General features: G+C 33.4%; 1 protein-coding gene across 1 annotated transcript in view; it reads right to left on the bottom strand.

The window, feature by feature from the left end:
- Nucleotides 1-27985, bottom strand: part of LOC136024637 (E3 ubiquitin-protein ligase Ubr3-like) — a 259618-nt gene that overhangs the window by 37336 nt on the left and 194297 nt on the right. Inside the window, exons 16-21 of the mRNA XM_065700068.1 lie at nucleotides 27647-27803; nucleotides 21560-21748; nucleotides 18247-18473; nucleotides 14967-15191; nucleotides 11496-11727; nucleotides 4011-4339 (exon numbers count right to left, since the gene is read on the bottom strand). Coding sequence (XP_065556140.1) covers nucleotides 4011-4339; nucleotides 11496-11727; nucleotides 14967-15191; nucleotides 18247-18473; nucleotides 21560-21748; nucleotides 27647-27803 — 1359 coding nt within the window. The remainder of the gene's footprint in view (nucleotides 1-4010; nucleotides 4340-11495; nucleotides 11728-14966; nucleotides 15192-18246; nucleotides 18474-21559; nucleotides 21749-27646; nucleotides 27804-27985) is intronic.

Raw genomic sequence — 27985 nt, 5'->3', positions numbered from 1 at the left:
CCAGTAATAATAATAAGGACGAAAATAAAAATAAACTCTATAAATAATACAAACTATATATAACAAAAGATATAAGCTATATATAATAAATAACATAAACTAAATATAACAGATAATATCAACTATCTATATAAACTAAAATAATAAATAAGCACTAAATAAGCACAAAATAAAAATTTTCCAGGGGGAGGACCTATATTATAAAAAAAGTAGGCACGAAATACTTTTCAGATAATATTGCACTTTTTAGAAACTTTTATCTTATTGAGGGTGCAAATGTGTCATACAGCAAAATAGCCAAATTACAGTTTAAAACGAGTCCGTATTCAGGGAGGGGATGGGGGTTGAACCCCCCCCCCCCCGAAATATTTATCTGACTAAAAAAACGTAACAAAAATGGATAAAAAAATTGCATGCGTTTTTAAGTTTTCTGTGTAACCCCTCTCCCCAAAACAATCCTTGAGTAAAACACCCCCCCCCCAAAAAAAATCCTTGTGTAAAACAACCCCCCCAAAGAAAAAAAACCCCTTGTTTAAAACACCCATTTAAAAAAATCCTTGATACGGCCGTGGTTTAAAGGCAGTAGTTCTAAACATGTCAAATTTCTCCAATGCAGTCAATTTCAGATGGAAGGTCACCGGTCCTACCGATCCTAGACCTGGGATCTTCTCAGATATAGGTAAACCTAGACATTGAGATTCTCTGAGGTGGGCTCCAAAATAACGAAATAAGACCAGAAGATAGACCTGCAACTGCTCAAGAACGGGTGCACTGGACTTGGATGGTGTCTGCACTCTTGAAGCTGGCGCCAAGTCGGCAGGAGAATTAAGTAAGTTTCAAGTATAGAATAATTATAGAAAAGTGCAGACACACCGAGAGAGAGACTGCAGTGAGAATTAAGTAAGTGTCAAGCAGGGAATAATTATAGAAAAACGACAACTTGAATGGTACACTTAGAAATAAAGCGACGTCATCTATTTAATATCAAACTGAAATTTGCTTTGGAAGAAAAATGAACAGAATTAAGCGATTCGTAAAGCTAATCAAGCCATTAAGCTCACTAAGCCACTTACGGTAGGAGAAGATGGTAAGTAAGCTCCAAAAATAAAATAATTATAGAAAAATGGCCATTCGCATGATTCAATTAAAATAGTCCGACGGTATCAAACAGTTCGTGGTAACGAACTGTAAGGAAGGAGCGATGCGGCTCAATGGTAACCGAAACTCTAAGAAACAGAGTCTTGGTAACATTACATCGAAAAAATCGAATTTCGATGCTTATCCAAAATATGTGAAATTCATCAAATTTAATAGTACCCATCAAAAGTTACGAGCCTGAGAAAATTTGCTCAATTTTTGAAAAGGGGAGAAACAACCATAACATCAAGTTATCTTAATGAAAATTACACAATCAGATTCATCATACCAGAGAACCGTACTATAGAGGTATCAAGGTCCTATGTACCAAAATGTGGAATTTTGCATGTTTTATCCCAGAAAAAAGAACACGAATGCCCATTTTATTTTTTTATTTTCCTCAGGAGTGAATATATTGAGCCAGTGGTCGTACAAAATCCAGAGAGGGCTCATTTGATCGAAAATCGAAAATTCTAGTGCCTTTTTAAGTTATCAAAAGTATTGGAGGGCAGCTAGCCCCCCTCCCAGGCTCATTTTTCTCCAAAGTCACCCGATAAAAACTTTGAGATAGACATTTTTTCAGCATACTCGAAAAATCTAATAACTATGTCTTTGAGGTTGACTTAACAACCTACAGTCCCCGGGGGAAGGGCTGCAATTTATGAACTTTTCCTACTGTTTACATCTAGTATTGGTTATTGGGAAGTATAGAGACATTTTCAGGGAGATCTTTCTGGTAAAAGGGGGGGGGGGGTACGTGGGAGGACATTTCCCTCGAGGAATTTTGTATGGCGATAGAACATTTTCCATGGAGGGGGAGCCAGATTTCCCAACATTATTTAAAAAAAAGATAAGAAATAAAAAAAAACAAGTTTTTTCAAGTGACAGTAAGGAGCAACATTAAACCTTAAAACAAACAGAAATGATCACGTATGTGAGGGGTGTGGCCCCCTCGTCAATACCTCCCTCTTTACGCTAAATTTTTTTTTGTACTTTTAAAAAAAGTTTTGTATTCTAATTAAAGGGCTTTGCAATTCAGGAGTAATTCTTAAAGAATTGCGATAAAATTCGGACTTTAGCGTAAAGAGCAATGTATTAAGGAGAGGGTGACACACCTCATATGCGTAATAATTTCAGTTCGTTTTAAATTTTAAGTCGGAAAAACTCGTTTTTTTTTATCTAATCTATTTAATATCCAATTGAAATTTGGTACCTGAATTGAAAATGAAATGAACTAAACCTTCTTATTAAGCTAAAAGAAGACGATAAATATGTTTCAAGCATAGAACAATTATAGAAAAACAACAGCTTGAGTGATTTGCTTAGAAATATAACGTCGCCATCTATTTAGTGTACAAATAAAATTTGCTGTTGATAATTAAAATCAACAGAATTAAGCCAACCCATTAAGCTAATTAATCCATTAAGCTAGGAGATGAATGCAATATTTGTCAGCAAGTCAAACAACGGCATAATGTGAAATCCAGCTGCTATGTCTAATTGAAAGCGAAATTTTCTGAAGTCTTCCCGAAAAATTCTCAAAAAAAAAATACCCTTTTGAATAGCCACCTAAAAAATAATCTAAAAAATCCACTTTAACAAAGCCAAATCAAAGAAGTAAATATTGAAAACGGCAAATCGTGGCCAGTAGAAAGCAAAAGAAAAAATAATCAAACAAATATTTCGCCTGCATCACACAGAGGCGTACTTAGCGTAGAAAAACAGAAAGAATTTAAACCATAGAGATTTAAAACGGATAAGTCTAAAATCAAAAGAGAATAAAAAGAAAATCAAACTTACAAGTATAACAAGTACTCCATTTAGAATAACATATAACAAGTACTCCATTAAGTTCTTTTATGCAGCGCACGAACAAGAAGCTTTTTTTTATTTAAAGCTTTTTTTATTCAGCTTCATGAAATTAGACGGCGGGTACGACTCTCTTATTGGACCAATACTTGTTTGTTACGGTTTTACCGACTCAAAAATTAAACAACTGTAAAAACGTAGTTTTATCAATTCTCATCTTTCTATTGTTAGAATCCTTTTTCGGTGAATCACTGTATTGGGGGCTTTATAAATTTTTAGCTTTTTATATAGTCTTTTTGCTGAATGAGGGGAATGGGGGAACTTTAAAAATTTTAAATTTAGATTTTCCTTTGTACAGTTTGGAGGCAACAATTCACAAAACTGATTAGGCAAAAAATGAACGTCAATACAGAGAGGGGCGTCGATAAGCTGGCCGCCGCTTTATTGTCTAAAAATTCGTTTCTCTCAGCGAAACTCAGTCCCCTGGTGCTTGATTAATAATTCCTATTATCAGGGCCGTCACTAGTAGGGGTAAGGGGGATGCCCCCTTTTCTTGGGCACTCAGTAAAAAAATGAATCTTTAAAATCCGACTCCACCGAAATTTTTTGTTCGGTTAAATACCATGAACATACTGACATGTCACCTATAGAAATCCTGAGCTTGGTCAGCAAACGCAGCAGTTTTACCGACTCGTGCAGTGATTTTACAGATGGTGCTACAATTTCCCATTTGCTGAAATAAGGAGCATGGAAGTATTGACACGATATATACCGAAATGTCAATCTCGGTAGGTATATGCAACGGTTTTACCAACTCGTGCACTGATTTTAAGTATCGTATTCAAAACAGACATTATGCTAATTATGATATAAAACAGTCGGTAAAATCCCCCCCCCCAAAAAAATGCCTAGCAACAACCCAGCCTATTACGCCTATATTGAACGCCACATATATCTTTTTATTCAGCTTCCAATTTCTTCGATAAAGACGACACCCCCTCCAAAAAAAATCTTTCCTTTAGGAAAAATGCCATAAAAAAAAACCTTCATTAAATAGTCCTTACCTCATCAAAATGCTGCTTAAGCTTATCAATCTTTTTCTCCATTTCACTTCCAAGCGTTAGAGACTTCTTTAATATATCCTTGTCTTGATCTTTCAAAGGAAGCACCCATGTAGTCTGTGGTTTCAGGCCCTCAGCGTTTCCAGGCTCGGGTTCAGCGCACCTCCTATGACCAGCGGTGCTCGTCGATTGAGTCAATATCACCAGACACATAGGACGTTCAGACGTACTAGGGGATGTTTGATTACAAATCACGCAGTCGTATTCTTCACGCCGTTGGATCATTACAGATTCTGTGTCTTCAACTTGCACCACCTCCTCAACAATGGGTTCTATAAAAACGAATCTTTTAATCAACTATTGTTGTTATGAAATACTTCTATTTAAATCAATTCAAAATAAATAATCCACTAAAAAATAGACTGTCAATGGGAAGGAAAATGGTTAATTAGAATAACTTAACAATAGAGAAAAGAAAAAGAAAGACACAGGAAAAGAAGAAAAAATAATCCAAGGAAAGCAAAATAATTAACTTGTAAAGAGAAAAAGAAGAAGAATAGACATGCGAAAAGAAAAAAAGGAGTCCATGGGAAGGAAAACAATTAATCACCATATATTAAGAAGAGAAAAAAGAGAGCCATGGGAAAAGCAGAAAAAAGAGTCCATGGGAGGGAAATCACGTTTGAATTATTATTGTACGAATTATTGTTGTGAAATCCTTTTACTTAAATAAGTTATGTAACATAATAAATAATCCCCTAAAGAAGAGGGGCTTGTTAATGGGAAGGAATAATTAATTAGCTTTCTTAAAAAGAGAGAAGAAGAAAAAAGACATGGAAAAAGAAGAAAAAGGAGTCCATAGGAAGGGAAATAATTATTTTTTTAAACTTAAAAAGAGGTAAAAGTAGAAAGAGAAACAGTTCCTTATTGCAATTAAGACACAAAATCTAATCATATACACTCACAAATTAACTAAAAAAAAAATTTACCTAAAATTCGTAATAAGTACAACATTTCCCTGATCTTCTTATTAAAAGAGATCAAATTAAAAGGGTTTTCGTTTCATCATTTAAATTATTACAAGCTTTAAGCCCTGCATAAATGAAAGAAAATTTCGAAGTGGTTATGAACAGGTTACTGTTATTCAATTAGCGCCATTTGAATTTCTCATATTGTTAAACCTAAACAGCTAATGTTACAACTGTGTATCTGCTGCAGATATTAACGGTGGACAGTGTGGATAGCAGATTTGTCAATGACTGGATATTGGCCTAATTCAATAATTTAAAGTGCATAAGCCAGAAGAACGTAAATACTCCCCCCCCCCCCCAAAAAAAAAAAAACATATTGTTATTTGCAAACTTTCGAATCCCACTAAAGCATGTAAAACATACAAAATATATTAATGCCTAAAACTAAAAAAAAATAACTGAGGACTTTACAACATCGCTTATAGCTGTATTTCAACTGATATTACATCTTTTTAGCTCTTGATATGCCACGAAGTGCAACTAAAATGTTTACAACGCCAATAGAACATATTTATTGAGCATTTTGGAGCATCGTTTAAAGCTGGATTTTAGCTGTTATGGTGTTTTTTAGTCATTTGTTGTGGCAATAAAATATGTTTACGGAGCACTTAATAGCGTTTTTCGTAGCTGAATTTTAAGTGACCATTTTAGCTGTTGTTGTAAAACTGAATGCCACTAAAACATATTTAATGAGCATTTTACAACATTTTTTATAGCTGAAATTTTACCGGCATTTTATCTCGTCGGTTGCCATTTTACCACTAGCATTTTACAACATTGTTAATAACTGAAACTTTACAGGCATTTTATTTCGTCAGTTACCATTTTGCCACTAAAACAAACATGAGCATTTTACAACATTGTTTATAGCTGAAATTTCACCGGCATTTTATCTCGTCGGTTACCATTTTGGCACTAAATGCCACTAAAACAAACTTGATGAGCATTTTACAACATTGTTTATAACTGAAATTTTACAGGCATTTTATTTCGTCAGTTACCATTTTGCCACTAAAACAAACATGAGCATTTTACAACATTGTTTATAACTGAAATTTCACCGGCATTTTATCTCGTCGGTTACCATTTTGCCACTAAACGCCACTAGAACAAACTTGATGAGCATTTTACAACATTGTTTATAACTGAAACTTTACAGGCATTTTATTTCGTCAGTTACCATTTTGCCACTAAAACAAACATGAGCATTTTACAACATTGTTTATAGCTGAAATTTCACCGGCATTTTATCTCGTCGGTTACCATTTTACCACTAAATGCCACTAAAACAAACTTGATGAGCATTTTACAACATTGTTTATAACTGAAATTTTACAGGCATTTTATCTCGTCGGTTACCATTTTGCCACTAAACGCCACTAAAACATGCCTATTTAGCATTTTGCGACATTATTCGCAGCTGAACCTTAACTGATAGTGAATCTTTTTAGTTATTGCCTTGCCAAAGATGCCACTAAAACATATTGGATGGAAGATATTTGTAACATATTTGAAAAACATATTGATTCAGCACTTTGCATCTTTTTAGATGCTAGATATTGTTGTGACACTACATGCAACTAAAACACATATTCTGCGCTTCGCAGCGTAGATTATAACTAAATTGCAACTTATTTTGTATCTTTTATTTATTGCTTTAATTCAATGTAATTTCAAATTCTTCAGTTTTTATTTAGCTACTCCTATAAAATAAGTAGCTAAATATTAATTGATATTGGGTATTTGTTTTAATTATACAAAATTTATTTATTTATTTTAAACTACCCCTAACATAATTTCCTTCAATTATTATTATTATTATTTTTTTTTTTTTTTTTTTTTTTTTTTTTTTTTTTTTTTTTTTTATGAAATGGTGTCTAAGCTCACCTTTACTATGGATGTCCCAACTTTAGGATAAGGCTGCCAATCACTAGTTTTGATTTAACCTGTGCCATGTTTACCTTTGTCAACAAGCCTGGGAATAGCATGACAAAAGTCAAGTCAAAATTACTGGTTATCAAAAACATCGTAAAGGCTGAATTTCCACAGCTAAGGAAAGCTTAAACTCTATTTTCATTATAATGAATAATCAAACTGGCCTTAGAAAGTATTAAATAAAAAAAAACAAGTTTTGTTTAACTGCAAGTAAGGAGCGAAATTAAAACTTAAAACGAACAGAAATTGTTCCGCATATGAAAGGGGTTGTACCCTCCGCAACGCCTCACTCTTTACGCTAAAGTTTGACTCTTTCTCGCAACTCTACTTTTTTTTTAAATTAAAAAATTTAGCGTAAAGAGCGAGGCGTTGCGGAGGGGCCAACCCCTCTCATATGTGGAATAATTTCTGTTCGTTTAAGTTTTAATGGCGCTCCTTACTTGCAGTTAAAAAAAACTTGTTTTTTTTTTAAATTTAATATCTGAGCGTTTTTGAATTAATGCATGTTTTGATTTTTGCTCACCGCACATGAATGATTAAAACGAAAATGTATATTAATTTTTTTTGCTAAATGGCTTTCTCATAGTTTTGATCGGATGATTTTGATAAAATAAAGGTGGGGGGGAGGCCTAGTTGCCCTCCAATTTTCGATTACTTAAAAATTCAACTAAGTTTTTTTTGTACGAACGTTTTCGTTAGTAATAAATATACGTATGTTACGAATTAACTTAGGTAACGAACTTCTATATTTGTGTATTTTCATTATGTATATGAGGGGGTTTGCCCCCTCGTCAATACCTCGCTCTTTACATTAAAGCTTGAATTATATCCCAAATCTTTAAGAATGACCCCTGAATCACAAAGGCCGTAGAATAAATAGTCGAAATTACTAAAAATACTTCAGCGTAAAGAGCAAGGTATTGTGGAGGAGAAAGCCTTCTTATATACGTAATATTTTATGTTCGTTTTAAGTTTTAATGCTACTCATTATTTCCAGGTGAAATTTTTTATTTTTTTATTTTCTCTTTGTTTCTTTTTAAATAATGCTAGAAAATCCTGCGCTACCTTCATGGAAATTTTCTTCCCTCATGATTAATTCCTCCATGGAAAGATCCTCCCATGTAACCCCCTGCCCCGACCCACTCCCACCCCAACGCGAAAAAGTCCCCCTGAAAACGTCTGTACACTTCATAATATAACCGTTACTATATGTAAACAATGATCAAAGCTTGTAACTTGCAGCCCCTCCCCCGATGACTGTGGGGGATTTAAATCGTCCCCAAGGACATAGCTATTAGGTTTTCGACTAAGCTGAACAGAATGGCTGTCTCAAAACTTTGATTTGGTTACTTTGGGGAAAATGTGCATAGGAAGGGGCCTAGGTGCCCTCTAATTCTTTCGGTCGCTTAAAAAGGGCACTAGGACTTTTAATTTCCGTTAGGATGAGCACTTTTGCAACATTCTAGAACCCCTGGGTCGATACGATCGCCCCTGAAAAAAAAAAAAAAAAAAAAAAAAAAACGCATCCGTGCAAAATTCCACAATTCTGTAGATAGGAGCTTGAAACTTCTACAGTCGGGTTCTCTGATACGCTGAATCTGATGGTGTGATTTTCTACGATAATGTAAAATTCTATGAATTTTAGGGGGTGTTTCCCACTATTTTCTAAAATAAGGCAAATATTCTTAGGCTCATAATTTTTAACCCCCACGAGGATATCGAAAAATACATTGTGCCGGCTCTCACCTAAATTTTCGTAAATTAAGGGCACTTTATTCTGATTATAGTGTTCGAATAATTTATAGAACCCGTGTTTTGACGCGAAAACCCAACCTCGTATCCAGGGAGAGGCTGAGGGTTTGACCCCCCCCCCGGCCGAAATACCTGCTCAACTCGTAAAAACGTAACAAAAAGGCATATTTAAACATATTTTTGATGCGTCTTTTTTTTTATTTTTTTTTTTTTGCCGGTTACCCTATTAGTTTTGGAACGTCCCTAATAAAATCCAAGCCTTTTTGAAGATATGGCCCTTATTTAATATTAAAAATCAGATATATCTTTTCTTTCAGTTGCACAGCATCTAAAACTCGCTAAATATTAAGCCAGTCACTTCTTGATCCTGTCATTATTTTGACCTTTTACATCTAATTTATTAATGTATTCTAATCATAATATAAGCCATAATAGCTAAATGGGTACCTGGATACCTAATGGGTACCTGGTACCTAAATGGGTATATGCTAATCTATATTAGCATGTATATTCACCTTTAATACAACAATTTATTAACACAAGTCACTTTCTTAAATAACTCTTCAATTTTATTCCAAGCCTCTGCAATCGCATGTCTTTTGGACCGTAGCACCCCCGGGGGTTGTGATCCCAGGTTAAAAAACAATACACTGAGAAAGTGACAACTACTCCAAAGACTCCAGAGAGTTGTTATAAGATTTCATGGGGTTAAAAGTAGAAATTGGCACCCGTGTCAAAAAGAAACAGCACCATCTAGCTGTTGGTAACCGCAGCATACTTGTCTTTTCAGGCACTTCGAAGTGCATGAGAGGACAAAAAAGCAGAATTTTAAACTACTAGTTTAATGTCAACTAGCCTACCAAGATTTACTCAAGCTAGCCTACGCCAACTTTGCGCAGGCTCGATTTTTACTTCAAACAGTTCTTAAAATAAAGAATGTAAGGTAATTTCCCCTTACAGAGAAATTTCGGCTTTAATGATATGGTTTGGTAGGTTAATCATAATATTACATCAAATATACAATTTTCTTTCAAATTTCCCTTTTCAATTACGTCGCCAGACACTATACCGTAAGTAGCGCTGGTTTTTAATCCCTATTGTGTTTTATTAAATCGCAGAAGACACAACTCTAGTTTCCCATTCTTTTGTAATTGGGAACTAGTCTTTTAACTAGCAGAGGATGATTTGTAATGAATTGGATGAAGATGGGCAATTTGGGGAGGGGGGGGGGAATTGTGACTTTTTTCGACTTGGTCAATGGAAATGCCAAAAATGCATTTATTTTAAAGGTATTTTTCAAAATCTAGGAGGGGGCTAAATAATCTAGAGAGGGGGGAAGAAAAACCCTGCCCTCTTCCGCAACCAATTAATGCATTATACAGGAATACACTGGGTTCACCAAAACTGTTTGGGTTTTGCCCCACACCCCACTAGATTTTCCTTGGACCTTTATAATATACAATTCCTCAGTTTGGGATCCTTATCATAGGGGTGCACTCCCCCCCCCAGAAAAGCATTTCTGAACCATTCTGATTTAAATCAACTCCTTCACATTTGAATCTAATATCGTTTGGATAGGGGGATCCCAAGGACACAATGGGCTTCGAAAGAATTTTAGGTTTCACTCTGATCGATTATCGTCCTTAGAAAGGACTAGTAGGCCAAGTATATTATAGACAAATCATTCACAGTAATGAACAATAACTCGATGGCACCAAAATTTTCATAAATTTTCATGGGGGATGAGGGGAGATTTTTTTTACTTTTTTAGGAGAAATAGTTTTTCACCAATATTCTTACGTCCAGTTTATGAATTGGAGGTTCAAAACCGACTCCTCCCCCCCCTTCCCCCGGATATGGTCCCCATTTGGGGCTTCATATTTATTTCTGCAAGTGACACAATGCTGCTTGCTCCTTTAGAAACGTTACTTTAACCATACCCTTAAGCAAAATCTCAGTCTGACACTTGAACCGGTTGATCCAATCCTTTAGAAACGTCACTTTAACCATACCCTTAAGCAAAATCACAGTCTGACACTTGAACCGGTTGATCCAATCCTTTAGAAACGTTACTTTAACCATACCCTTAAGCAAAATCTCAATCTGGCATTTGAACCGGTTGATCCAATCACCTTTAGATACGTTACTTTAACCATACCCTTAAGCAAAATCTCAGTCTGGCATTTGAACCAGTGGATCAAATCCCATGTTCTAATGTGTTTAGTAAGGAGCTATTGAAGTCCCATTCAGTTTAGTTTCATGTTTAGTGAGAATGTGAAAAACTAAGAAATTGGCTTTTTGTCATATAATTAATATTCTTATTCATTTTTATAAAGTCTCCGTTTAAGCTGAATATAAATCATTTCCCTTTTCTAGACAGACTTAATAAATTTCACATTCAAAGTGCCATGCCAGCCAAAAGAAAATTAAGGGGAGAGGGTGTCAAAACGAATTTTTCAAAATTAAGAGGGGGAGGGTAAAATGCGTTTTTCAAAATCTAGAAGAGGAGGGAATTTTCTTAAAAAGTAAAGTTTTCCTGGTGAAAGTAAAGAGCAGAGCTGAAGCTTAAAATAAACATAATTATTACTTTGCACCTTGAAGACGGAAAGGAGGCCAAATTTTCGCCCACCTGAAGAAGTGAAATCTCGAGGCGACATGAAATCTCACTGCCAAAGTAAAATTCGAGTTTTACTATACCATTTTCACGTACCTACTATACATTTTACACGCACCTACTATAGCCATTTTCAGTCAGAACTGAGTCACAAACCTGTTTCCATTGCTTTGTATTTGTCGATAAATGATTTTTGCTTGGAGGCGAATTCTGCCATAAGTTTCTGTTGTCTTTCCTTTGCCTTCCGTTTTCTCTCTTCCTTCTCCTTTGCTTCTTTTTCTCGGGTCTCTTGGTCGATCATTTCCTGAGTTCGAGGCCAAATAGTCCGACGCGATTCGTTAATACAATTTCTGCACTTTTCATCCAACTTCCAAATTTTATCAAGTAGCTGCAAAAGAAATGAGATGAATTTTTTGAAGGTAAATGCCAAGACTGAAAAATAAGAATATAATAGACAAAAAAAAAAGAAAAAGAAAAAAAGAAGACAATGCAAAAAGGGTAATAGAATCTTCAGAGTAGTCCAAAAATATCCGAGAAACAAAGATATACGAGGTATACAGTAGCTAAAGAATTGAGATAACTTAACTACTACAACTAACAGCTAACTACAGCACCAAGCTGCCTGCGGCCAACACAAATGCGCAGGCTCCTCGACCAGTCCAATTTATTAAAAGGTACCCTCTGTACCATCTAAAAAAGTTCCATTTTCCTTTAAATCCTTCATTAAGATCTCCTTCCACCCGATTCTGCGACAACCTACTTTCCGTTCGCCATTTTGTTGACCAGACGAAATGCACATAAACAGATGGTGGCGTTAATAAGTTGCATGATACTAATGTTCCAAAGTAGTTCAACTTTTTGAACCATAATGAATATTTGGCAAAAAAAGAAAAAAGAATTAGACATATATGTCTGTTGAAAAAGGCTATGTATATTTACTTATAACCCACTTGCATAAAAATATAAATAGTGAAGTAAACACAAGCGAATAACATTTAAAAAAAAACAAAAAAGAAACACATAACATTAAATCACAAAAAATAATTAAACAACAATAACATTAAATAAATAATTTTAATTAAAAAAAACGAATTAAGCCATGATGAGACGACAATCGCCGATACTCTGTTTCCGAAATCTTTTTGTGGAAACCAGTCAGCTTTTCCGTAATATTCGGGAGGTGAAATTATTTACTAATTTTCTTTTCCTATACCAAAGGGAAAGATACTAAAATTCTTTTTCCTAAGTAAAGGATAAAGCCCAGAAAGGTAGAGAACAGAATGGTCTGAAAAAGTAGAATACAGCTTTCCAAGGACAATACGATTATATTTGCCTCGATTAGTTACAATTTTAGAGTAACCAACCTGGATCTCCGTTTCAGCATCCCGGGCACGGGAGTTCACGAAAAGTTTTTTAATTTTTGGTAAGTGTAATACCCAACCGCCGCATCAAATCTACATGACGGATAGAAAAAAGCTTAGAGCTTCGAGGTTTAGGAGGGGATGGATAATTGAAAAAAAAAAGATACATTTACCAACGCTAAGCGAAAGACCGATTTTAGTAAAAGAATAAGAAACTTTATTAGCTATCTGCGGTAGTCTGAGTTCAGACCTGTTAATATATTCTCAAGAATACTAGAAATACAAAATTTAAAATATTTGGATATAACACTTCGCTCCGCCGTAAACCCCGACGAACAGGGACAATAAAAGAATAAAGGGTACCATTAGTTTTAATTCGACTATGGTAATTCTAGGAATTGAAGGTGGCTAAAGATGGATATGTTGTGCTGTAACTGCAAAACGTGTCCCTGCCATCTCAATCTTCCGCTCATTATAGCCCTAAAAGAACCACATTTTCCCTACAGCTTGTTGTTGGAAATATGATAAGTCTAAGGAGTGCCCGAAACTTTCTGTAAGCAATTCCTCTTGAAAACTTCCAACATATCCTCCTACGTCTTCCGAAGCACCCGTGTTTCAGAACTATACTGGACCCCTGTCAGTACTTTAGCTTACAAGATTATAGTCTTTCTTCATAGATTTATCTTTCTATTCTCTCAAAATTTGTCAACTGTAGAAAGATACTGTGGGTCCTAATATTTGCATCTTTACTGCATCCACTATCTTTACTTACTACCCAGGCAATATACTACCCAGGTAAGTGAAGCAATTGTTTCGAAGAAACTTGCAAAATCAAAATCACACTCGTATAAATAAATAATAATAGAAAAATAAAATAAAACAAGAGGGTGTAAAAATTAGAAAAAAAGACAAAATAATAGTAAAAAAATAAAATAAAACAAGAGCGTGTAAAAATCAGAAAAAAAAAATAAATAAGAATAAAAAAAAAATAAAACAAGAGCGTGTAAAAATCAGAAAAAAATGAAACAAGAGCGTGTAAAAATCAGGAAAAAATGAAAAAAATAATAATAAAAAAAATTAAATGAAACAAGAGCGTGTAAAAATCAGAAAAAAATAAAACAAAGAATAATAAAAAAAATAAAATGAAACAAAAGCGTGTAAAAATCAGAAAAAATAAAATAAATAATAAAAGAAAAAAATAAATAAAACAAGAGCGAGTCAAGATCAGAGAAAAAAAAAACAGAATAAATAATAATAATAAAAAAAAAGATCGTGTAAAAATCAGAAAAAATAAAATAAATAATAACAAAAAAATAAAATAAAACAAAAGCGTGTAAAAATCAGTAGAAAGTAATTAAAAACATATGGCAGCAAAAAGTTCAAGAAGTCGTAGCTTTCCTATGCCATATTTCCTATAATGTATCTTTGTATTCAGGCTTTAATCAATTGCTAATGTTTAAATTGTTATGGACGCAAAGCGTTGTCAGACTTAAGTAATTAGTTTTAGTATTAATTGTCACGGTTCAATGTAGATTGACCGGATTATGTATTAAAAGCTTTGTTATGTTGATTCAACCAGAAGACAGATCTTAGAAAATCAGGTTTTTCAGGTATGAAGGGAGCTAAGATGGGTAAAGAATCTAAAAAGGCAAATACCCCACTCCCACCACTGGCTGATTATTGGACGTCCATAGAATAAGGCTTTTACAAACCCGCATCAAAAGTTGGTAATAATAAGAATAAATGTCCCTGAAAGACTCAATCACGAACCAGCCGGTTACCACCCAGGAAATTTTTTGATGAATCTAATTCAAACTGTTTTATTGAAATAGCTCAATCAAACTAAAGCTAAAAAGAGAAGAGAAAATAAAAATGCCTCATCGTAATCAATTCGAGAATAGGACTTTAATTTATTCTGTAATTCGAAGCTAATCTATTATCGTTATTTATAATTTATTTATTCAAATGTAAAGGTGACAAACATTAGGATAAAAGAAAGGTTTAAGAAACCACAAAGAGAAAAATACAAAAATGCAACTTCAAGAACAAAGTATAACACTAATATAAATCGTTACAATGCTTCAGATTTGTGACGCCCTTCCCCAGTAAAAAAAAAAAAAAAAAAAAAAAAAAAAAAAAAAAAAAAAAAAAAAAAAAAAAAAAAAAAAAAAAAAAAAATCTATTTTCTTTTTTCAACTAACGTTGAATTTTTTTAATTAACAATGAACTGTGACTGATTCATTAATAAAATATTGTTCTAACAAACCTTTCCCAGAAAAAAAGGTCCATCTCCGATACAACTATCATTTTGATCTTCTTCACTTGTGGACTGTTGCTCGGGAGGGGGTGAATAGCTATCATTTACACCGCTTAATTTAGTATGTATCTTCAACAAAAGAGAAATCACATTTGCATTCACGTCTACTTTTTCTTGTTGAGAAGAGCCGAAAATTGCCGGAGGAAGAGATGAAGTTCCTTCACTTCTGGAGCCCTATAAGAAAAAGAAAATCGGATAAAAAAACAAACAACAACTTTGTAGCACAAGATTAGGCATTGTCTATGTTGCCGTGTTTAGCACAAAAGTAAAGGTTAAAAAGGTAAAGTATACGGCACTGGACTTCAAAATTCCTATCTGCGGTGCGGATCTCTGTTTCATGGCCCGTCAGCTAGGAAGAGCAATGGCGGGTTGGGGGCCAGTCATTCTATGCTTTCACGCACCCTTCCTGTTTACCTTCCCTAGATTGCTCCAGGTATCAATTTAAAGCTGGTTGAGCTGACAGAGTCATGCGGCTGACTCCCGTTCAAACCAAATAACCAGCGACACCAGGACTCTAACCCCTGTCCTCACGGACAAAGTGTCCGTGACCACGGACCACGGATTCAAGTCTTGTGTAGCACAAAAGTAGTATGTAAATAAGATTTTTTCAAGATAATCAGAACTTTGCTGAAACCTTCGAAGAAATCTAGACCTGTCTTTGTTAGTAACTTTACATAGGGGCACCAATGCATAAAAATGCGGGGGGAAGGAGCTAGAATTTTTCTTCATTAAAAAAAAAATGACGTTTTTCAATATCTAGAGGAGAGACAATTTTTTTCCATTCTTTCGATAAAAACAAAAGAAATATATTTTTAGAAATATGACCCACCTCCGATTTGGCACTCCTTAACTTTAAATAATTTTTGTGGACAGTATAGACTTTTTAGTTTCCCTGAACGGCAGTTTCAAAAGGGAAGAGATGTTTGAAGACGGTATGCTCATGATGAAAGAAGGTATCGAAGTCAGGAGCGACAGCGTCTCCAATCAAGAATGGGCAGCGGCGGCGAGAAAAAAACCACACCAAGCCCAATACCCCCCAACCACCCCTCATCACAGTACAGAACAGTCCCGAGTCTAGTTCTCATCGTAGATAAACTAGTAGTATATTCCAAGTAATTTTTTATCATTGAAAGTAAGGTGGATTCTTTTTTGGAACCAACGACGATTTATCCCTCCAAATTGCGGAAATCTTATCCAACAAAGGGTCACCTTGAGAAATTGAGATATTTTTTGTAGTACTCTTGCTAAAGCTCTTAAGTAACTTCAAAGACCACACTGCTTTTCATTCATACAAAAAAAAAACATAATTATTATCATAATCGCTTAGACCTCATTTGTTGTTTAACCACTTATTTCACATGTTTCTTCTACCCCTCCTCTTCATTGCAAGAAAAGCTGCATGTTTTGCAACAATATTCAAAAATAAATATTGTACTCACCATGTTTCTCACCAGAATCCACCTTAGGGGGGATGTTTATGGGGGTTTGTAAAGCATAGCCACACCTGAAGGTACTTTGAAGTCTGTATAATGTACTTGTGACTGCCAGATGGCTTGTTCACTAACCTATCATTGTTAAATGTATAACTCCAACATACGAAATCAAAACACATTTTAAACGGAAGACAACTTCCTTGCAATTGCAGCTTGAAGCTATTAGGTTATATATTTATTTAATATTTATAATTGGTTATATAAATTTATATATTTATTTAATATTGGTTATATATTTCTTTAATTTATTTAATATTTATTAGGTTATATTATATATGTTAACCTTATTTATTTTCTTTATCTTTTTCTATTGATTTTAATTGATTGACCTTTTATAGTTTCACTTTTGAGTTTGTGTAGGTTATTTACAGTTTTTTATTCCATTGTAAGCCCAGCTGATTAATGGCACCGATTTATCACTGTAATGATTTATCATTATTTTTTATTATCATTGACAAAAGTAAAAAAATTGGCATTCTTTGCTTAAGATATTTGTTTTGAAACAAAATTTTTTTATCCAAGTATATTTAAATAAATTTATATATAATTTTATAATTATATATATTTTTACAATTATATAAATTATACTATATAAATAAATTTATATAGTAAATTATTTATTAAGTTAGTTTAGCTTTTTCTGACTTAAACTTTAGCAAAGTTCTTAAGCTTCAATAAGAGTTTTTATGAAATGAAAATAGAGTTTTTAATCTTTATTTTGTATATACTTTATTTATTTAGATTTTATTTATTTACCTTTTGTGTTAAAATTATTTTATTTAGTTATTTATATTCATTTTATATTTTATTTCAATCTTTATTTTTATACAGCAAGCCCCAAAGCTTGTTGGACGACAGACACAAAAAGAACCATTACATACATATACTCTCTCGTGATGGTGGGAAACTTAATGACTCATGCGGTACAAAGAGAAATAATTTCTTTATATACAGGTTATATAGCGTCACATGATTGCTTTAAGAACTGAAGATTAGTGTTTGAGTAAGAGTTACTTATATTACTAATAATAAAGGATCAATAATATGTGGACCATTAAGGTGTGTTCAAAAAAAAAAAAAAAAAAAAAACTTAGGAACGTTTTTGTCCCCCGTCTTAGTGGTGTTGTATTCCCCCCTATATTTTGTTTGCTCCCCCTCCTTTAGATTAAAAATGAACTTTTTTGGTATTTTCATTGAAAAAAAAAAAAAACGAAAAAGCAACAAAGGTGTCCCCTGCTAGATTAAAAAAATACCCCCCCCCCCCTACAGTTATGTGAATGAGAATCCCCTGATCCTTAGCTCTTTGAATGTCATTTCATTTTTTTTCCACAAATAAAAAAAAAAAACTTGGTGGAAAATCGCTTGTTTTCCTGTGACGTCATTACCTCTAAACAAACTAACGAGAAATAATATTTTTTTTCGTCTTTTTTTTCATTTTTTTTACATATCACAGATGGTGATTTGCCGCTAGTCCTGTTAATTACTAGTGTGACCCACTATGGTGGGAATTTTCCAGAGGGGATTCGCCCATAACCAGCCTTATACAGCAGCGGGAAACCTTCGTTCTGAAAGCTTCATCACCAATCAGGAATTATTATGTAACCAAAAGTCGTGTTAATCATCCGTAGATTTGTGCTATCACGCTGCTCACATATCCTTCAGTTTTTTTTAATTACTCTAGTAAATATTACAACAAATTAGTTGATTTTCACTTCATTACAAAAAATCATAATTACCAAACTGGCCATAGGAATGTAGGTCATAGCTTGGCGCCCAGTATTATAGATGGGTTCAGAAGAAACACTCTCACTCAGAACAACTTCATTGCCAGCAGCCAGAGCTGGGATTGTTCCAACGGGTCTATACGTGTCTCCGTTCGGCCCGGAGGTCCGGATCAGGGCCAGCCCAGCTGTGTTTGACATAGGCACAAGTTCATTGCCAGCCATTAAAGCCCTTCGAGAAACTGAAAAAAAAATAGCATTAGAGAAAGAAATCGAAAATACTAATAAATTCATATTTTTAAAATCTCTTGTCTCGCTCTGAGAAACTAAAAAAAGAATTGAACTTAGAGAATAAATTGAAAGTTCTACAAAACCGAAAATTTTGGAATTTCAGGGACAGACAGTTGTGGTTTGTGACAGGGATAAGTCACAAACCACAAGGGAAAAGAACACCATAAAAGTAAAAACTCAAATGACATGCTGAATAATATTTGAAGGTTCAGAGAGGTTTCTAAATAGAATAGAAGCCATTGCTTCGCGTAAATCAAAAAAAAAAAAAAAAAAAAAAAAAAAAAAAAAAAAAAAAAAAAAAAAAAAAAAAAAAAAAAAAAAAAAAAAACAGAATTTGTCTTTTAACATCAGTTGTTTTATTTTGTAATAATTTTTAAACTTTTTTTTCTCAAAATTGATTATTTTGAATTAAAAAAATAAATTGTGATACTTTTTAATCTTGGTCCCGTGAGCTTAATGTACTAACTTCACTCAGGCACGTACAGGGGAGGAGGGGGTCTCCACACCTGATCTCCAAAACATAAGAGAATCTATCCAGTTTTGTATTATATTCGTAAAATAGCTCAGTTTTGTTTTGAAGAATTTAACCCTTCATAGTGCCACCCCAGCCCCCCCCCCAAAAAAAAATCCTGCTTTCATCATTTGAAAAAGTAGAATTTTTTCCTTTCAGAAATGCATATTTAATAGAGTATTAAAGGTTTCTTATTTGACACAAGAGCAATACTTAGCTTTTGGTTATGTATGTTATATTTCTTTGGTTATGTTCAAGTTCTTTAATAATCAATAAAGTTTTTCCACAAAACAATCAAATTAATTACCCACAGTGAGGAAGGCTCGTGTATGAGTTAAACAATTAACAATAAATAACAGTCTCCTAGTGAAGCATGACCTCTGGGGTTCCCGTGATATGTGATAAGTTTTAAGAAATCACTATCACTACAAAGGTGTTATACCGTCTAGCCACCTAAGGCCAGTTACTTACAGTTAAATACACGTAACTCTAATACTGCAACTTGTTTTCCGTGTTTGTGTCTAGTTTTTAATTTTCGGTGTTAAACACAATGTCGGTGATTATTTTAGGGCTGAATAATGATGCTGGATGATAATAAGTACAGTTAAATTCACATAACTCTAATACTGCAACCTCTTTTCCGTGTTTGTGTCTAGTTTTTAATTTTCGGTGTTAAACACAATGTCACTGATTATGTTAGGGCTGAATAATAATGGTAGATGGTAATAAGCTTACCTAAGCTATAGATGTCAGGTCTTGATTTTGTTTAAACGATAATTTCGACGTTACCTTTGCTAATCATCACCAGGTTCAAATTCAAATTTCTTGCTGTCAACACAAATTCAAATTCAAATCTCTTGCTGTCAACACAAATTCAAATTCAAATTCTCAGAGAATATATTAGGACTGAACAGCCCGATCTTAGAGGCACGAGCTCTAATGTCTTCGTGACATCTTTTAAATTTCAAGCAATCGCTTCCACTATTACAAGAAGGATCACATCTTATCCGCCTAAAGGCAATTACATTAGTGGAGAACTGGTACTTCATTTTTTTTTTTTAATTAATGTTTAGTTGGAAAATTTAGTTTCAAGTTTAACGATTCTGAATACGAAACAACTAAAGACTTACAGAAATATTGGATGAAATTTCAACTGAATCTGGAGTCTTTTATGGGTAAAGATTAGCTTAAAAACCGTTTCCCATAGTTACCTGCAACCCTGTAACTATACCAAGATCCGTTAGAATTTTCTAACTATGAATACAAAGCAAACGGACACTCTACACATAGATATACCCTGGATATACTCATAAAAAGTTATAAGTAAAGAAAATGAAAACCAAAGGATTACAAATAGTTCATTTGTTGAATACTAATTCAGACTATTAAATTTAATAATATATTCTCCTCGATCCAATGGACGAATATTTTTGGAAGATATTTATCGTGAACTGACAAAAATAGAACAGAACATACTGAGAAACTCACAGACAACTTTATATAGTCAAGGGTAGGCTATATTGTGGTTACTAGCGGTAAATGTCGAAAAAAAAAGGAAGCAAAGAGAAAAACGAAATGATAAAATAACTCATACAATATAACATTCCACGAAAACGATGTATGCTGGTTATGACAAATAAAGAAAAAAGAAACCAAAAAAAACCTTATTTTGTGAAACACGGGTCACGAAAGAAAAACCACTAAGCTATAAGACTAGGTATGGACTAGGTATAGACCCTTGAAACTATTTATATGCCCTTATTTTACGCTATTTCAACATATTCATTGAACGAAGGAGAAAATAAGAAATAAAAATTCTAAGCTAGGGCGCTGTGTAGAACTAAAGGAATTAAATCATAAAAGAAAAGAAATCAATCAATAAAGTATAAGTTAAAAAAAAGACTTTTTTCACCAAAAAGGCAACGGAAATAGACAAGTAAAAAATGATGAATACGATCACTGACACTTTCACAATCCGGTGTCAATGCTGTCAACTCAGTCACTTCCACGATCTGATGGCAAAGTTGTGGCTTCCATGTTAGGATAAAGCCAAGCTCTGACAGGAGTCAGAGCTAAAACTTAGGTCGCTTTGGCAGTCGATTTTCCCGTCGCTAGATCAAGAATTTCTTCGTTTGGCTGAATATTCGGTTCAGTTTTGTTTCAGAACAAATTTGAAAAAAAAAGCCGGCAAAACTGAGTTCAAAATAAATTTTTAACTGTTCATATTACGGTAGAAATATGTTGCTTGTATTCTATTAGACGAATATTCAATCAAGACTTTCTTTTCTGGTAGAAATTGTTGCAGAAGAATTCGAAGGATTTACCACCAGGGGCCCAAATAGTATTACCGCTCGGTCGTTTTAACTTGACAGCTCATACCGTCTTGTGCCCGAGCTAAGCTTATTACCTGGTAATCCGGCACGGATTGTCGCTAATAAAAAAAAAAAACCAATGAGCTATTTTGTCGTGATTCCAGGACTATAAAAACTGAAATTCTAATAAATAATGAATAAACAACAATCTTACTTGAGGAGGAAGAAACAGAAGATGGAATGCTGGATAGAGCAGGAATAAGTGATGAAGATGATGGTTGGCCTTCCAGGGCCAATAGATTCGATTGAGGTTGAGAGCTTCCAGCGCTTTGATCTGCAACCTCTGAGGTTATTTCTGAAACATCCATATCTGCGTCAGATGATTCTTCATACATTTCACCACCTAAATAAAAAAAGAGATTGAGCTTGGAATGCAGAAGAAAAAAAACTGGAGAAAAAACATTGATAGAAATACAATCACATTTTAAACGATTATGCTATGGTAAATTTTCAAAGCACACATGAATATAGAAGGCCCGCAGCATAATTCATATTATTTTGTAAATCACTCATTAACTACTGATCATATGAATTTAAAAAGCGAGCAGCAAAATCGATAGGCTATTAATCTACTGATAATTCTGATTCATAGATGATGGTTCAAAAATGATATTCATTCAATGACCATTCATTCATCATTGGTCATATGAATATAAAAGGTTACCAACAAAATCCATATTCAAAACTGAAAAAAATAACTAGAAAACACTAGCTTGTGGCTCACAAAACTACACGCAGTATATATATATATATATATATATATATATATATATATATATATATATATATATATATATATATATATATATATATATATATATATATATATATATATATATATATATATATATATATATATATATATATATATATATATATATATATATATATATATATATATATATATATATATATATATATATATATATATATATATATATATGTTTAAAACAAAGACTTTGGGATGAAGGTCTGTCAGACAATCATCCTGATCAGACATAAACTTCTAATTTCCACTTTCCATTAAAAACTTCAAAAATAGATTGAACCGAAATTTGGTGAATTTTTGCACAATAATTAAACCCAAATTTGATGTTTTGTCAGAAAATCACCCCGGTTAAGTAATAATTTCCATAATCTAATTGACCTCCGCTTTATTCCAAAGCGGAGGTAATAAAAGTTTGGTAAGTTTTTGTACACCACCTAAACCTCAAAACTGATGGATAAAAACGACATCCAGAGACCGCATCAATTTCCTTATTCTTTTCTGCGTTTGAAGTTTTAGATGTGAAGGTAACACACATTTTGCGGATTTTATTAGGACTAAACTTAAAAATCGGTGAATTCTAGAGTTTTGGAAAAGTTTCATACCTCCGAATCTTGGTGAGTTTGGTGAAACTTCAGCACTAAGCTTAAAACTAAGCTTAAACCCAAAGCTGGGTGATATTTTAATGAGGACTTAAAACCAAAAATTAAATAATACAGCCTCTAACTCAACGATTTGAAGCAAAAATTTGAATTGCAAAATGTCGGACTTTACAACTATTGCGTGTAATTACTTAGCTAATCTCACCATGAAGTTAAAAACAACAGCATTCAAATAAATATCCATTAGATTTTTCTGTCATTAATAAATCCCAAGACGAAATTAAAGATATATTTAGATCATGGCTGTTGTACCCAAAAGTCAAATCCGATATTTTCATACTTCTGAGATAATTATCAAATTTTTTTTGAAGCTGTTCTCAATGGGATCACCAGTAGATCAATATATGTTCAGGAGGATAGAAGTGTGATTGAACCTACAATGCTCTGCTTATCCTCCCTCTGAGAGCCGTTTAGCCAACGGTAATCATCGCAGAAGCGTGAAAATGTCATATATCAGTATAAATGTCACATAAATGTAAAGGCTTGCAGCAACCCAGCAGCACAGGCAGGTATCCTTATACAGCGCTTAAGCCAAAACCTGAATTAATGCAGCCCTTAAGCCAAAGATCATGGCGTGTTTCTCGTCACTGTTTTTTCACTGATTTTTAGTTTTTTCACCGGTGAATGTCCGAAACTACTTCTTTCTCCTTGGATTCAGCTTTTTCAGTTTTTCACCGGTTTTGTCACTGTTTTTTCACCGGTTTTCAGTTTTTTCACCGGTTTTCAGTTTTTTCACCGGTGAATGTCCGAAACTACTTTTTGTTCTCCTTGGATTCAGCTTTTTCAGTTTTTCATCCGTTTTGTCACTGTTTTTTCGCCGGTTTTCGGTTTTTTCACTGGTGAATGGCCAAAACTACTTTTTTCTCCTTGGATTTCAGCTTTTTCAGTTTTATGCAGGGTTAGATGGTGACAGGCTAGGTTAGGTTTTCAACCCATTTCTGAGATTTATAACTTAATTTAATCTGACCAAACTCAACCTAACCTGGCTTTCCCTTTTACGATAAAACATTACACAAGAGTGACAATGCTGATTGAATTCAAGCACAGAAAAAGATATCTCGGGCATTCACCGGTAAATTTTGACATTTACCAGATTTCGGTCTTTCATCATAACATGTACATTAAATAGACAGCGCTTTGCCTAACAACTGGTAAGAGATTATACGTTTATGTTATCTTCAACTAACCTCTCGTCAACTTTTCAAACTGTTGACACATTTAGGATCCCTAAACAATTATTGCCAAAATTGCTCTGGAAGTTCCCTGTAGTGTCTGGAAAATTGGTTAATTGACCCTTTGTCTTTGAAATAGTTAGCCGACGCTTAAAGTCACAAATGATTTTAAGCTTATCAAATCCCCTTGAACTGGAAACTTGAAGTAAAATTTGAATTGTACATGATTTAAACCAAAATGCTTATGAAAATTCTTGCTTTCGCTTTTTTAGAATTTATTTGCATAAAAAAATTAAATTGCTTATCAAAAATAAATCATATTTTTTATAACATCGAACATGGAAAATATTTAACACAACGGCACATTATATGTAAAGCGTAACACTGCATATATCGCGGTTGCTATAAATAGCCTTGTAGACAACTATCATTTATTTAGAAAATATCACAATGGACATCTAATAAAACAAATGCATCTCTCTTTTTTGTTATCTGTTTTGAGCTCTGTGAGACTAAATTTACCTTTTGTTTTGAGGAAGTTTAGCAATAATTACGCCAATTTGTACGTAAAAATATTATTTCTTCTTCAATTCAATATGTGAGAATCCAGTAGAATTATAAAGTCCTCATATAAAGCATCTAGTTTTGAACACAATGCAATTTAAACACTGTTGCTGGTACTTAGCCCTTGCTTATTACCAGCATTGCCAACGTAGTATAAGCGCATAATTTAGAAGTTCTGGTACAAAATGGTCCAGGGACAATGTTCGTGAATTTCGGCGGGAATTAAAGCTATTTTGCCTTAATATCTATGATTTTGATAGTTGAGTGGATCTCAAGTGGAGCCAAGACGTTGGTTTTCTTTTAGGCAACACTGGTCAAGTGGTTTTAGTTTCTTTTTCTTTTGTCTTTTTTATCTTCTTTGAAGTGTAATCCCACATCGACCGAAATGCAGGGTAATTGAATATTTTTTTTCTTTTCCTTTTCTTATTTTCCTCTCCTTTTCCGTATTGTTTTTATTTGTATGTGTATTGGGGTCCTAAGCCCAAACAAGCTTTGCTTCGGGCCATCTGCTTGTTTTATTTAGTTTATTTATATTAATAAACCCATCTCTCTCTCTCTCTCTCTCTCTCTCTATATATATATATGTATATATATATATATATATATATATATATATATATATATATATATATATATATATATATATATATATATATATATATATATATATATATATATATATATATATATATATATATATATATATATATATATATATATATATATATATATATATATATATATATATATATATATATATAAGATCTGGTACATTTTGGTACAGTTTGGTAGCATTCTCCTGGTCAATTTTTACTTTTTTTAAAACTTTTGGAACTCCTAAAATCATTTCTTATGGATCTAAGCAAAAGAAAAGGGATTCCATTGAGCACAGAAGCGTCACAAAATGACCGAGAAATATCACCCAAAATTCAGTTCTGATAGAGGATGAAGATAGGATTGAAAAGAAAGGTTGTTTGCTTTTCGTTTATTTTTGTTGTACTAATTATTTTCAATTTAAATTTGCGGTACATTTCAGTACATTTGAGCTGTATTCGCTATGTCACGTTTTACTTAATCAAAATTTTCGAAACTCCTTCTATCACCTCTAAGAAATTTAAGCAAAAGAAAAGGCATTTTCATGGAGCAAAAGTGAGCCACAAAAAGAAATATCCGCAGATTTCAGTCTAACCATCAGAAAAGAAATAGCCCTCGAAATTGATTTCTGAGAGAGGATGAAGATATGAGTGAAAAAGTGCTTAGCAGTTTATTTTTGCGGTACAGTTTACTCAGTTTATTTTCAGTTTAAATTTATGGTACATTTCAGTACATTTGGGCTGTATTCGCTAGGTCACGTTTTACTTTGTCAAAATTTTCGAAACCACTTCCGTCACCTCTGAGATATTTAAGCAAAAGAAAAGTAATTTTTATGGAGCACAAATGAGTCACAAATAGAAATCGCCGCATATTTCAGTTCCGACTAATCATCAGACAAGAAATAGACCTCGAAATTGATTTCTGAGAGAGGGTGAAGATATGAGTGAAAAAAAGAGGTTGCTTACTTAGCAGTTTATTTTTGTGGTACATTTATTCAGTTTATTTTCAGTTTAAATTCGTGGTACATTTCAGTACATTTGGGCTGTATTCGCTAGGTCATGTTTTATTTTGTCAAGATTTTCGAAACCACTTCCGTCACCTCTAAGAAATTTAAGCAAAAGAAAAATAATTTTTACGGAGCACAAATGAGTCACAAAAAGAAATCGCCGCATATTTCAGACTAATCATCAGACAAGAAATAGCACTCAAAATTGATTTCTGAGAGAGGATAAAAAAATGAACGAAAAAAGAGGTTGCGTGCTTTTCGATTTATCCAAGTTGTTCTGCCTTTAAAGTGAAGATTAACATAAAAAAATTTACTATTGTACGACAAAGAATCTTTTGTGGTACAAACATAGTAGAAAACCCAGTATCATTTGTCTCAAAGCATTGGCAACGCTGCTTGTTAGACAAATCTATTACGAAAAGTATCCATCCCGACCTGGGCTCAAATTATTTGCTAGTTACTACAGAGCTGGACAGACTTGTCGTTTTTCAAAGTAAAAAAGACCAAATTTTGAGCTAGAAGTTTGTTAGATTCGTTGATTCAAAACTCCACTCTTATTGATGCCATCTCTTATTAAAGTAAGAAAGAAAAAAGGATTTTCCTCGAACGTGAACGTGACATAATAAGGAATCTTTTAAAATTTCGAAATAAAGATTTTACAGTAAAACAGTGCCCAAAATTAGTTTGAGAGAGAATGAAGATATGTGCGGAGAAAAAGGTCGCTTTCTTTTCACTTTATCCCAGTAATTTTGTCTGTAAATCGAAAATGACGTAGAACGCTAAAATTATACCATAAAGAGTTGGAAACACTGCTTAATATGCAAATAAATAAGAAACTATTGATGCAAAACGACAAAGCTGCCGCTGAGCATTACAATATTCAGGTAATAAAGATAAAAAATAATCAAAATAAGTTACCTTAATCTGTGTTTTGTTTTAATTGATTCCTACGCAGTTCTTAATTGCCCCTGCAGGGCAATTTAGGGTCAATTCCTACGTGTGCCCTTGCCTGGACCCCAATTTATCAGCTCATAACTGCAGGATCTTCCAGACTTGGTGTTTTTCAAGTTAAGAATGGTTGGCTTTTGAAATTGGAGTTGGTTAGACTTATGTAAATAATATAGAGTGTAAGCTTATTCACTTAATCTGGCTTGGCCAAACGAGTGTTCTTTCTTGCGCATCCATGTTTTACAAATTTGACTACTTGCCAAAAAAAAAACCTCGAAAAACTCATAAAAATTGTTTATATTCATTTTTGTTACGTTTTTACGAGTCAAACAAACATTTTAGAGGGGAGTTCAAACCCCCTAACCCCCACCCTGGATACGGTCTTGTATGATTTTTATATGTGCGGTTTTAAAACGTTGGAATAAATTCGAAGTCCACATAACTATTGACCTTTCATTCCCTTTCATTTTCCTGGATTAATAGTTTTCTTAATTCGAATGTAAAAAAAACAACAACAACAAAAACATACCGTCAGAACTTTGGAAACTAACTGTTGTGACCTCTTGGAGTACGACCTTGTCAACAGTTTTACAGAGATTATCAGGTAAATGTTCAGTAGGAAACCAGTCATTGAACTTCATGTCAACAAATTCATCAGTTTCATTATCCGAAGTGACCATAAGCTCCTTAAAAAATAAATAATTAAATAAATTTAGATGCTATGACGAGAAGAAAAAACTACAAAAAGCGCAAAATAAAGTCAACAACGTGCGAGAAAGAGGGGGTTTTTGGGCCAGCAAACATTGGAACCTAAAAATATTTTTAACTTTTCGCCACAATATTTGTTTGCCATTTAATTAATTTATTT

This window comes from Artemia franciscana, chromosome 1 (genome assembly GCF_032884065.1).
Source record: "Artemia franciscana chromosome 1, ASM3288406v1, whole genome shotgun sequence".
Classification (NCBI taxonomy): domain Eukaryota; kingdom Metazoa; phylum Arthropoda; class Branchiopoda; order Anostraca; family Artemiidae; genus Artemia; species Artemia franciscana.
This window is presented reverse-complemented; position numbering and strand designations above follow the sequence as displayed.